Raw genomic sequence first — 12,443 nt, forward strand, 5'->3', positions numbered from 1 at the left:
GTTGGGGACGGAAAGTGATTGCAGAGGCCAGAGCCCCTGGAAGGCATGTTCTTATTGCAAGAAGCCAGAAGGAAGTGCCAGGCCCGTGTCAGAGGACGGATCCCCTCGATCATGCTGATGGCCCCCTGGACAGAATCTTCCGGGGTGTTCTAGAACCCACCTGGGCAGGCAGGGAGGGGGTGCGCTGACTCAGTGCTCAGCCCCGCCCAGCCCAGCAGACAGAAACGCAGCAAGGGAAGCAGGCACCACTCCCCTCTCCTGACAGTCAGGGCTCCGAAGGCTTGTCATGCGGCCTCATGCCTCACCGGGGAACCGGCGGCCAGGACTCCAGACCCAGGAGAAAAACTGTAAGTCCGTGCGAACAGGCCTCTCCTCAAGAAAGCCGCCGGTGACGGCGTGAAGTGTCCATGGGGTGCGGCCCTCCCGACGGCAGTCTGGCCACACGTTTAGAAAGTGTAAGGAAAAGAAAACGCCAGACTCTTTCTTCAGAAAGATTACGTGGAATTAACACGCGGCTCCCGGCCTCCCCGCCCGGGGGATGGACAGGCTGTGGGGAGGGGAAGCGATGTCCACAGCAACTTGATTCATGAAAGTGGGAAAGGTGGGAGCTACTCACGTGTCTGACCCCCTGGAATGGCCAGTTCGGTCGGGGAGGAGCCGCTCAGCAGAATATTATGCAGCCATTTAACGCGGTTATTCCCCCCCCCCCCCCGTGATTTATTAGGGAGCGCTGGGTGTGTCCCCAGACATTGGGACCCCGACTCAGAAGGGGACCCGGGTCTCATCCTGGGTCTGGGGGGCCTCAAGTTCAGAAAAGAGCAGGGCTTCGTGGGGAAATGTAACTCGGAAATGCTTATTATGTGGATGTGAGTGAGAAAAGGCAGAGTTGAAAATTGTACGAATCTGCCTCCCGCTGTAATTAGCTAGCGTCTGCGGAACGCCGCTGTGTGCCACGGATCTATGTGCTTGCTCTTAGTTCCTCGTGCCCACTGGGTCAGGGGCCGGTACTCTTCCTATGGAAGTGACCGAGCCAGGGTTCAAACCCAGGACCACCGTACCCCCACACCCAGTTGTAACCATCCCTCTATTCTGTCTCTCCTTCATACAGAAATAATGTCTGTTCAGAGTCAAGTACCAAAGAGAAAAGCTGGGCCAATGACAGTAAGTCAAGAGTGTGGGATTGGGCGCTTTTTCCTCTCTTGGTTTCTCCTACGTTTGTGCAGAAGAAGAAAAAAAAAACAAAAAAACCAACCCAGACACCTAGAATTTGCAGCCGATGGGGAAAAATGAATGGGGAAGCTGAGGGGAAGTGGGACTGCGTTACTAATGCATGCCTTGGCTTTGAACGGGAAGATGGATGATTTAGGAGCAAGAAGTGAAACCAGGGCTCAGCCGGTGTGGCTCAGGGGCTGACCTATGAACTAGGAGGTCATGGTTCGATTGCCGGTCAGGGCACATGCCCGGATTCCGGGGCTTGGTCCCCAGTGTGGGGCGTGCAGGAGGCAGCCAATCAATGATTCTCCCTTATCATTGATGTTTCTTCTCTCTCTCTCTCTCTCTCTCTCTCTCTCTCGCCTTCTCCTTTCCTCTGAAATCAATAAAAGTATCTAATCTAATAATAGACAAACAGGGTAATTGACCTTCATATGCCTCCCATTGGCTAATCAGCGAGATATGCAAATTAACCGCCAACAAAGATGGCGGTTAATTTGCACACGTAGGCGTGAAGCGGAGCGGTGAAGAAGGCGCTAAAGGCGGCTCCGGCCAGAGCGAAGGCCTGGGTGCCGGGTGCCGGAGGAAAACCGGTGCCGGCAGCCAGGGGAAGGGAAGGCCTATTGCATGAATCTTTTCGTGCAACAGGCCTCCAGTATTTCTTATAAAAAGTGAAGCCAGGAGCATGTGGGCCACGGAGCCCAGGTGGCTGCTGGACCATCTTCTTTGAAAGGCAGCCACAGAGAGGAAGGGTGGGGACAGGGCTGTCCGCCCACCTCATTCTTGCTATGTCAGTGCTTAAGTACACACCTCCCCAGCGCTTGCATTCCTCTCATATTTTAGACTACAGGGAAGTGATAAAGGGGAAAAAACTCCTGTTTGCTTTCCACCCTGGAGCGCTAGTAGGGGGTTATCTCTGCCAAATTCTTTCTTAGGTCATAAGAGGTGTTAGGTTCCCCTCACCGGAGAGCCAGGGAGGCACCGTTGAGCCCAGTCTCCCTGGCAAATGCAGAAAGGAGTCACTGTCTAGAGATTTGAAAGCAAGGCGTTTTCACTGGGGGGAGGGTTGCCGTGGTTCTCTGCAGAGACCTGTGGAAATGGGAGAAGCTTTTTCCCCCATCCACACCGCTCTTAGAAACGAGGCACCCTTGGGCAGGGCCGGGGAAGGCACAGGGGCAGCTGGAAGCGGAGGGAGGAGAAAGGTACCATTGGTTGGAATATCGATGGAGCACCCAGTGCCTGTAAGGAGCCGAGTCTGTAGCAGCAAGTGATAGGAGTGACAGTCCTCCCACGCCTTCATGTCCACAGAGGGGCGTGACTTCCAGGGAGCCAGCGGGTGCCAACCTGGGCCAGCCCACCCACATGCTCGGGGGCTGAATGCCCACTTCCTGCAGCAGGGGTCAAACTCATGCTCCAAGGACTGCCTGTCCCCCCCACAGACCCCTCCCGGCTCTTTCTGCTCTGTCCACGGCGGGCTGCTCCAGGGGCACGGAACGATGCGGGTTCTAACTGGGTCAGGGTTACTTAAAATGTGACTGGTAAGTCCAGAATGCTGTTTTCCAACTCCAAGAAACTATTACCCAGAATTAGGCAAGGATCCACGATGGCAGCGTGCTCCCTACTGAGCACATTGGAATCATTGCTTAAGGACCCATCGCTTACTTCTTTTTTGATAAGAATTATCCTGACGTTGCCCGGGAAGAAAGTCTGGGTACCCCGACCTTCCCCTCTGGCGTACAGTGGGGCCTTGACTTACGAGTTTAATTCGTTCCGTGACGGAGCTCGTAACTCAAATTACTCGTATGTCAAATCAAAAAGTGAACGAGTGAGACACGTGATGCTGGGCTGATGTGGCGTTCACTGTGACGTTGGCTGCGCCAACTAGTGGTGGGGTATCTGAAGCTGGCTCGTAACCCGAATTTTAGCTCTCAAAGCAAAAAATTGGCCGAGAGACGGCTCGTATCTCGAAAAACTCGTTAGTCGGGACACTCGTAAGTCAAGGCCTCACTGTATATGTATTTACTCACTGAAAGGGCCCTGATCAAGGAGCTGATTCATTACAATCCAGTGGGGAGGGGGCGGCAGGGAGGTGAGTAGTGAGTGACTGTGGAGCCTCGGATGGTCAGGAAGGTCACCTCTCTGCCTCAAGGACTTGGAGGACAAGCAGGAGTCGGTGAGGTACAGGTGCGGGGAGGCAGGTAGGAGCAGGGTGACGGTGAGAGGACTTCCAGGAAGGGGGAACAGCATGCAAAGGCCTGGTGGCGACTGAATCTCAAGCTAAATCACTAAAAGCAGAAAATCGTGTAAGTCCTTGTGCTTCACTCTGGGTTACTATGAGAATCAGATCAAGCAAAATCCCACTTTTTGCAGCCCTGTGAGCAGAACCCTAGGGCTCTCGGCTGCCTGGCAAATCCACCACGTTGTCAGTAGCCAGGAGAGAACTGGCAATTTCCACATCAAACCATCGGTGAAGTTTCTAACATAGAAATGACCTGGAAGTCATTGGTATGTAGTCCCTGGTGACATTGCACATTCTTCTTCTTCTTTTTTTTTAATGTTTTTATTGATTTCAGAGAGGAAGGGAGAGGGAGAGAGAGATAGAAACATCAGTGATGAGAGAGAATCGTTGATCGGCTGCCTCCTGCACGCCCCACACTGGGGATGGAGCCTGCAACCCAGGCATGTGCCCTAACTGGGAATCGAACCGTGACCGCCTGTGCATTTTAAAATTAAATGTTTACCATCAGAAAGCAATTCGTCTTTACATGACAGGTCAGAGTTTTCTAGAATTCTGAAAATGCCTCTTCCGAGTGCCGCAAATTATTTTTTCTTTCACTGGTATGCTTGGATCTTAATAAACTTGCACCTATACACAGAGGACAGCAGTTTATGTTTGTGCGTGTGTGTATCCACACACACAACAACTGGGTTTATATCTTAGCTGTCACACACTGGGTTTAACGGGGACACGATGGTGCCCACCTCATCGGGTGTCCAGGGTTAGATGGGACCTTGTTTATAAAGAGTTTAGCGCAGTGCCTGGCACAGTGTTCGCTTTGAATAAATGGTAGTTATTATGTGCATAGAAGAAAAAAAAGACTGTCCTAAAATGTTGGCATTTCTCTCTAGTGGGTGGGGTTATGGTTACAATGAACATCTATTTTGTGATCAGAGATAAAGAACAAGAAATGTTATTATGAATTTTAAAATCTGGCTTTGGTTTTGTTGGAAGGAACCTGTAGTTAATGTCAGGGCATCAGCAGGCAAGTAAGACAAGGCATCCGGTTCTATACCCGGACTTTAAACACAGACACCACCCCCACCCTCACCCCCCAATCAAATAACAGGAACAAAGGGAGATAGTTGTCAGGAGTCTAGAGAAATCTCGCCCTCCTCCCACCTTGCAGTCCGCTGACCAGTGCTGTCTGGAGGGCCGGCAGGGGGGTTCCGGGATGGTAACTCGCAAATTATGGCCTTCTCTCCCTTTGGGAGGGTTCCCGGGGGTTCTTACCTGGAAACCTCTAACTCTCCAGGGACCCATTCCAGGAAAGTGACATTGATCCTCTCTTGGGCCTTTGCTGGGGCATCGCTGTTAGAATATGAAACACACACTCGCCCACTTCCCCTGGGGGGATTGTGAATGTCCTGATCTGGCCTCTAGAACATGGCCAAAGCTGGCTCTGCCTCTGGTGGAGGTTCTTGACCACCAGCTGCAGGAGACAGAATCCCCTGGAGCTGCACGACCCCCCCCCCCCCCCCGCGCCCCCACCCGCTTCTCACAGTCCCCTCTCTGCTCCTCCTGGGCCATCCCCTGCGGAGCAGGAAGGGGCAGAGTGCCCACCCTCCTCCATTATCTGTCGAACCATCAGCCTGCACTGGGCTGGCTTCTGAGCTTCTTTCTTTCTCCTCCTTCCGCACCCTGGAGGGGGATCTTGCTGCTGACTGGAGTAAAATGCCGCCTCTGTTTGCGAGACAAAGAACAGAGTGGCTCCTCGGTCAGCTGTCTCTCCTTGGCTCCCCCAGGCATCTGTGAAGACGGCCTTCCAGGGCTAGCCTGGGAGCTGCTGCCCCCCTCCCCTCCCCAACCATGTTTTCACTGGGGCTTAAAGGAATACTTGACCTTAAAAATCCCTAGTACCTTTCCTGCTCTGGAAGATATTAATTTTCCTGGGGGGGGGGGGTGCGGGGGGGGGGGCAGGAGCGCTGTGCTGTCTGGGGAGGCAGCCTGACCTCTGTATTACTGAGAGCTAGTAAGACATTCGAGACGTGTGAAAGTGTGTATTAGTGTGTGAGAGCTCACGTGACAGTGTGTACTCAAGTTTAAAAGAGTGTGTGTACTAGGGTGCGAGGGAATGAGTCACAGCATGAGAGACCATGCGTGTGAGCGTGTGGAAAGGTACCTGTGTACTAAGCTTAAGGTGCATGTGAAGCGTTTGTGGGAAAGCATGTGGGCGCATGTGTCAAGTGTGTGCATGTGAAAGTGTATACATGTACTAGCTACAGTAAGAGCGTGTGTGAAAGCATGTGCTAGAATGTCAAAAAAGATGCATTAGAGTCGGGAGTGTGACGGACAGCAAGGAGGCATGTCACTGTACGTGTGAGTACCAACTAGTGCATGCAAATTTCTCCTAAGATTTGAGGATGTGTGCATTAGTTTAAGTTTAAGTGCAAAAGCAGGTATGTACGAACTAGTGTGAGAATGTGTTTGAGCATGTGTGAGGGACGCGTGTACTGGTGTGTGAGTCCATGCGTGAAGGTATGAGCATGCGTGTGCGGCGGTGGGCAAGCGCGCACGTGTGCACTAGCGTGTGCAGGTTGAGGAGCCCCGACACGCAGGGGACGGTTTGGGCGGAGCTCCGGTAGCGCGGAGTGTGCGGGGCCGCGCGCGCGCGAGTGTGTGCGGGAACGCGGAGGGTGCGGGAGCGCGGAGGGTATGCGGAGCGCGTGCTCACGCGCACCGCCGCCCCCCTTCTGGTCGGAGCCGGTTGCCATGGGAACGCGCCGCGGCCCGAGTTAATCATTTCCTGTGGAAAGTGTGCGGGAGGGGCGGAGCGGGGCGGGCCGTAGAGGCGGCGGCGTGGAGCTGCCTCCCGCCGGCTGGCCGGGCCGAGCCGAGCCCCCGACGCTGCGGCGAAGCGGAGATTCTGCCTCCGCCAGGCCGGTGAGTCGGGGGCCGGGGGCCGGGGGCCGGGCGGGCTGGGGGCGGGCTGGGCGCTGGGGGTCCGCCCCGAGCGCTGATCGGGCGCTGCATGGGGCCCACCCTGCCCGCGGAATCCGCGCGCCCGGCCCGCTGAGGGGCGCAGGGAAGACCGGCCGCGGAGACCCAGCTCTGCGCGGTTCCCGCCGCCCCCCCCCCCCCCACGGCGCCCCCCACCCGCACCTCGCGCAATCCAGCCGGAGCTGAGGACCTGGTCCAGGGCAGGGCATGGGGCGGCACGGCACGTCCCCTCGAGCAGCCTCGGGGGGCTCCCCCGTTTTATTTTTCCATTGGCCCGGCAATGCGGGACCCTACGGAGGAACCGCGTGTCCGCCAGCGCCGCCCCCTCCCGCTGCAGAGGTCCCCGCACCCAGGGCTCCCTGGAAGGCTGCAGGTTCTGGCCCTCCCACCACCTACGAACCCTGGGCAGTTCGCTTCCCCCCTCGCAGGGCCGGGGGTGCAGGCCAGCCCCGAGGTTTGGAAGGAGGGCCTGGGCCGGTGCCTCCCGGGCAGTGGGAGACTTGAGCGAGTGACAGCGGTGGCCTGGGTGTCCCGGCAGCCAGAAGCCACCTCCTCCCACCCCTACTTGTGAGTTAGGGCAGAACTCTGGCGCAGTGGAGGGCCTGGCCCTGGGAGATGTTGAAGAGGCAGCTGTGTTTAAATACTCAAGAACTCCCCCAGCCCCCAACACGTGTGTGTCCAGCTTGCGGGTGGCGGCCACCCCTGGTCTGTCACCGTCCCTGGCTCACCGGGCTCAGGCTGGCCGAGCACCTCTCCTTGCCCACCGTATTCCCCTTGCCCTTGATAAAGTAGCCGTCTCCTTGGCCAGGGAGAGTCATGTGCAAGGAATGCGGCCTCAGAATGGAGCCCTGTGTTCTCAGTGACTGGACTTTAGGGACACAGGGTGCTTAGTTCTGCCGTCCTTATGGGCACTAAAGGGAGCAGAGGCTTTGAACTCTGGGTTGTCCTGGAAAACCCAGGATGGGTGACTGCGTGTAGGGGCGGTCCTAGCTCCTGGCCAACCTCTCTGACCTTCTGCCGGCTCTCCCCAGGGAGACCGAGCCCTCCCCAACAGGAGTCCCTGGGCAGTTGTCAGGTCTGTCCCTCAGTCATTGCAATATCCCTGGTCTGGAGGGACGGGGGCTGCAGCTCTTCCTCCATGGCCTGGACCCAGAGAGGGAGGCCCCCCCGCCCCTCTAGCCAGCCCCTCTGCATTCATCCATGCCTGGAAGGGAGTTCTGAAAAAGGAAATGTGTGAGTTCTTTGTATACGCCTGTACTGTTCTGAAGTCGTTATCTACGCATTGTCTGATCCTTCTACCGGCCCTGTGCGGTGGCTATGCGCTGGCGTTCTCCCCATTTTCAGATGGAGATAATGAGGCACAGAGAGGCAAAGTAGACTCCCCAAGGTCACACACCTAGTGAGTGACAGCGCCAGGTTCTGGACCAGCTTCCGGTCACTGCCACTCCAGCACAATCCCCCCTGGCCCACCCCGGGTGGGTAGCAGCCCCAGCCTGGGGCTTATTTGAGTCCTTGGTACTTTTGACCTTCACGCTGCCCTCTGCTAAATTCAGCTGCTTTTTCCTCTTCAGGATCTTGCACACACCCTTCCTCTTTCTTCCTGATATCTTCCTGGTTGCCTCCCCGACTTCCCTTCCAGAAAGCCACAGGAATATTGTCTTTTCCGGTCCCTGCCCCTCAGACTTAGCCGGTCTCCTTAAAAGTCTTTTCCCTCAGCCGTAGAATTGACCTTCAGTGTCCTGTTCGGCAAGCAGACGGAGCCCGTCTCTCCCTCCTGGCCCATCGGGCGGCTGGTCATCCAGGTTGCTTGTGTGCCCAGCTCGGTGCCAAGCAGCCTGGAGAAGAGGCTGTCTGGCTGCTCCCCCTGGTTCCTTCCGCTCCACTCTGGCTCATCTCCAGTTCCTCAGTGGAACCGGCCCACGTACCTGGATTAGCTTCTGCCCTTACCCTTCGGCCCACAGTCCTGCCTCCAACCCAGTGAGACTGCACCTGGGAGCCTCCTCCTGCAGGTCGTCTGCCTCAGTCAAGGAAGGCAGGGACCACGAGTCAGAAGCCTGGCCTTCTCCCAGGGTTCAGCTCTGCGAACATCGGTCACCGTGTCTCTGGGCTACCACCTGTCCCTGCACTTTCACGTCTTTGTCTCTCAGGGCCTCCACCATTCCCGCCCCTCTGTCCACCCAGCATGTTCCAGTGGCTCCTCAATGCCACATCCTCTGGATCCAGCCTCTCCTTCCCACCCTCGCCAAGCTTCCCCAAAGAGGAGGAAGCGGGGGCTTCTTGGAGCCCCTGCCCAGCCCTTGGTTTGCCCATCTTGCTCCAAGGACATTCTCCCTGAAAGAGCCCCCAGGGTCTTTGTTCCAGTTTGACCCCTCGGGGGCATGTCTCCAGGAAGTAACCATCCTCTCCTTCCCACTTACTTGTCCCCTCAGGCCTCTGCTCCCGCCTGGTGCTCCTGCCACCTTCCTTCCCCAGCTTCCCTTCCCACCAGGAGTGAGCTCTGTCCTCCTGGTTGCCTCTCGTCGTGCATGACCCCTGGTGATTGTGTCCTTGCCTGTAGCACGGTGGCCTCCCAGCTCTGAGTCTCCTTGTCCAGCCCTGCTCTCTCCCAGGTGTCAGTGCGAGCCTTTGCAGGCGTTTACTTCAGGGCATTCGGTCAAAAAGCCATTGCCAGCTATTTGATCCCGGTGTAGCTGCAGCTCCAGGCCTGGTGCTGTAGGGCTGCAAAGATGAGCATGCTGCCTGGCCGGTGTGGCTCAGTGGTTGAGCATTGACCTATGAACCAGGAGGTCACGGTTCGATTCCTGGTCAGGGCACATGCCTGGGTTGCGGGCTTGATCCCTGGTATGGAATGTGCAGGGGGCAGCCGATCAGTGATTCTCTCTCATCAGTGATGTTTCTATTTCTCTCTCCCTCTCCCTTCCTCTCTGAAATCAATAAAAATATACATATATATGTATATATTTTTTTTAAAAAGAGGAGCATGCTGTGAGCTCCGCGCCGGGGAGCCATAGAGGGTCAGAGGGGATGGACACCCTCTGTGTTCAAAACAGATGTCTTGAGTGCTTGGTAGCAAGCAAGTCAGTGCAGTAATAGACAAGGGAAAGTGGTCTTCAACCCAGGCAGGGCCATGAGGAAGCCCTTGGGCGTCTCCAACTCCATTTTAAACCAAAAGCAAACTCCCGAGTTGCTTCTTTTGAGCTGACGTGGCTTCTTCTGTAAACGGTATCACGTTTGTCTGAGTCTGAGTCTGGGTCTATAGCTTAGTCACTTTAAAGGCCCCCGAGGCTGCTCTGCACACAATAGGTGCTCAATAAAAGCTTGTGCCGTGAATGCGGAAAGTCTGTTCTGTTCATCTGCTCAGTTTATAAGGGACCTATGGAGCTTCCCATCCAGCCCTGTGCTCCCCACCCACCCCCATCCTCCCACCGCTCCCTGCACCGCGCTGTGACTGGGAACATTTGTTGCAATGTTTACCTCCATCCCCACAGGGAGCTTTGAGGCCCTGTTACTCCTGATCAAAGAGAGACTACCCCCCCCTCCGGCCCCCCCGCAGGTGCTTGGCACACGGCAGGCACCCAATAAATAATTATTAAATGAATGAATGAAGCTTTGTCGTATCTCAACTCCTAGCCAGTTGCCTGCTGTGTTGTAGGCTTGGAGGGAAGGCTAGTTTGAATACATGAATGAAATGACTTGAAGAGAATTTGACACATAAACCTAACTTGTCACAGGCGACCGGCAGGGTCCCCTCTGATGAGATTTACAGAGATGCCACTGACTCATGCTTCCTCCGTGTGGGGCACGTCTACAAGCTGTCAGGCTCCGAGTGGAGGGGTGGCGATGTGGGATTTCCACATGGTGCTGCAGACACACCTGGAGGGCGTTTTGCCCTCTTCAGAGCCTCCCTACCCTGAATGGAGACAAGGACCCACCCCCACCCCCGCGAGCCATGGGAGTTGGCGCGGACCCTTTAGATCCGGTTCGGCCAGCGGTCTTTTCAATCTCGTCTCCCTGTGCTCTCTCCGCAGGCTGCCCGGCGCCCGGGGGAGGCTGCGGATCCGCGGGCCATGGTCCAGTCTCGCCGGACCTGGAACCTGGGAGCCCCGCCCTCGCTGCGCGGCCTGTGGAGAGTGGGCCGGGCCCCGGAGGAGCCCGAGCGGGGGATGGCCCGCCCCGCCCCAGCCAGCCCGGCCGCCCGCCCTTTCCCACACACCGGCCCGGGGAGGTTGAGAACTGGTGAGTCCGCATTTTTAAAATGCCTCTTGATTTCCCTTCCTTCCTCCTCCAGACACCCGGGATGAGAGCGAGGTTTCTCGCCAGTTCCTCGGCTCAGGCCGAGCTGTCAGGTAAATTACAGGGTCCGGCAGCCGGGGAGCCGGGCTTGGAGTTGGGGCGTCAGTCTCGCGCCCTGGCTGCCGCGCTGCGCCATCTGCGCGCAGAGGAGTCGCTGGCGGCCGAGGAGTTAAACTTTAACGCGGTCCCTAGAGCAGGGGGAGGACGCTGCCCACAGCCACGCGGTCCCAACCCGGCCAGGTCGGGGGCTCTGCCGTCAGCCGGTCCTTGGCGGAGGGCTCAGCTCTCCCTTTGGTTCCTGCCACCGGCGGCTGGTAAACAAGGTAGGTGAGGTGGCTGCCCGGTGGCTGCCCGGCTCCCTGCGCGCGCGGACACCTGATCCCGCCTGGGCTGGCCCGCGGGTGGACTGAGGCTGCTCTGGAGCGGGGCCTGGCAGGGTTTGGGCGCCGTGCGCTCGGTTTTGGGTACCCATCCAGGTGGCTTGGGTAGGGACCCCAACAGCAGGTGGGCAGCGAAGGAGCCCCTGGGTCTGGGTCCCCCACTGGCTGTCCCCCTGGGGAGCTGTCAACACCAGCTCTGCTTTCTGGGTCATGTCCCCTGGTGCCTCCGACAGCGAGAAGTGAGTGGCAGTTCTGATGATGGGTTGGGGCTGGCTTGTCTGGATTGTCAGGGGTGGGGAGCTGCCCTTGACCCTTGCCCAAGTTCGGCCTGGGCAGGTCTTCCTAGAAGTGTCAGGAGAGAGATGTGTCTTCGGGGAAGATGGCTTCAGGTGTGTGCTGTGGTCTCTTGTTCTTGACCCACAGGGAAAGGGGTTTAGTTTAGATCCCTGTGAGCTGGCTGTGTCCCTCACTGCTGTCAACTCCAAGCCCATCCATGGAAGGAGGGGGAAACTGAGGCCCAGGGAGGGCGCATAGCGAGCTCCTCTTGGGCTCTCTCTCTCCCACCACATTTGTGCCGTCACTGGCAGCCACAGTGATGCCCTCCAAGGTCTCTCTGTACGGGATAGTGAGGCTGGGTGGCCCTGGGGACCTTCGGGAAAAGCTTGGGCTGTGGGGTCAGGTAGCCCCAGTTGTCTGGAAGGGACTGAAGATGGTCCCCACCCCACAAGATTGTCTTAAGGATTGCAAGTGGAATAGGAACTAGCATTGCTTTTCTGGAAAAAGAAAAAAAAAAAAAACTCACCCGAACAACCACCAAAATTTGTGTCCTTGAAAACTAAAAAAAAAAAAAAAAAAAAAAAAAAAAAGACAACAACACCCCAAAGCAAAAACAAAGTATAAAAAAGAAAAGAAAAGCCCTGGTCAGGTGGGGTGGAGTGTTGGCCCATAAACCGAAAGGTTGCAGGTTCAATTCCCGGTCAGGACACATACTAGTACTTAGGTTGTGGGTTGAATCCCTGGTCAGGGAGCATACGGGAGACAGCCCAGAGATGTTTTTCTCTGTCTGGGGAAGAAAAAAAAAAAAGGAAAATAAAAATCACCTACCGTGGAAATATAGAGGGTTCGGTTCCCGGCCGCCACAACAAAGGGAGTGTCACAAGAAAGCGAGTCACAAACTTCAGGCTGGTGGAGGGTCTTGCCTTCGATTTGTAAAAAACGCAGTGTCTGTGGGATGCAGTGAAGCAAAGCACAGGAAGAAAATACCTGTGTGAGCTGTCACTAAGCGTTCCGTACAGTTCCTCCCAGCCTTGCGTGTGCACGTGCGTGTGCGTGTGCATGTG

The 12,443-nt window shown here is 56.4% G+C and overlaps 1 protein-coding gene across 10 annotated transcripts in view; it reads left to right on the forward strand.

The window, feature by feature from the left end:
* Positions 1-284: 284 nt before the first annotated feature.
* The window catches only part of KIFC3 (kinesin family member C3), a 268,780-nt gene continuing 256,621 nt past the window's right edge, over positions 285-12,443 (forward strand). For 2 of the 10 annotated variants that reach the window (XM_070397771.1, XM_070397770.1), the window contains exons 1-2: positions 304-347; positions 10,459-10,666. In XM_070397771.1, the coding sequence (XP_070253872.1) occupies positions 10,498-10,666 (169 nt within the window). In that variant the 5' untranslated portion in view covers positions 304-347; positions 10,459-10,497. The other 8 variants (XM_070397772.1, XM_070397773.1, XM_070397774.1 and 5 more) reach the window with 8 other exon arrangements.

Source organism: Myotis yumanensis, unplaced genomic scaffold (genome assembly GCF_028538775.1).
Source record: "Myotis yumanensis isolate MYYU_CA2020_CCGP unplaced genomic scaffold, mMyoYum1.0.hap1 SCAF_18, whole genome shotgun sequence".
Classification (NCBI taxonomy): Eukaryota; Metazoa; Chordata; class Mammalia; order Chiroptera; family Vespertilionidae; genus Myotis; species Myotis yumanensis.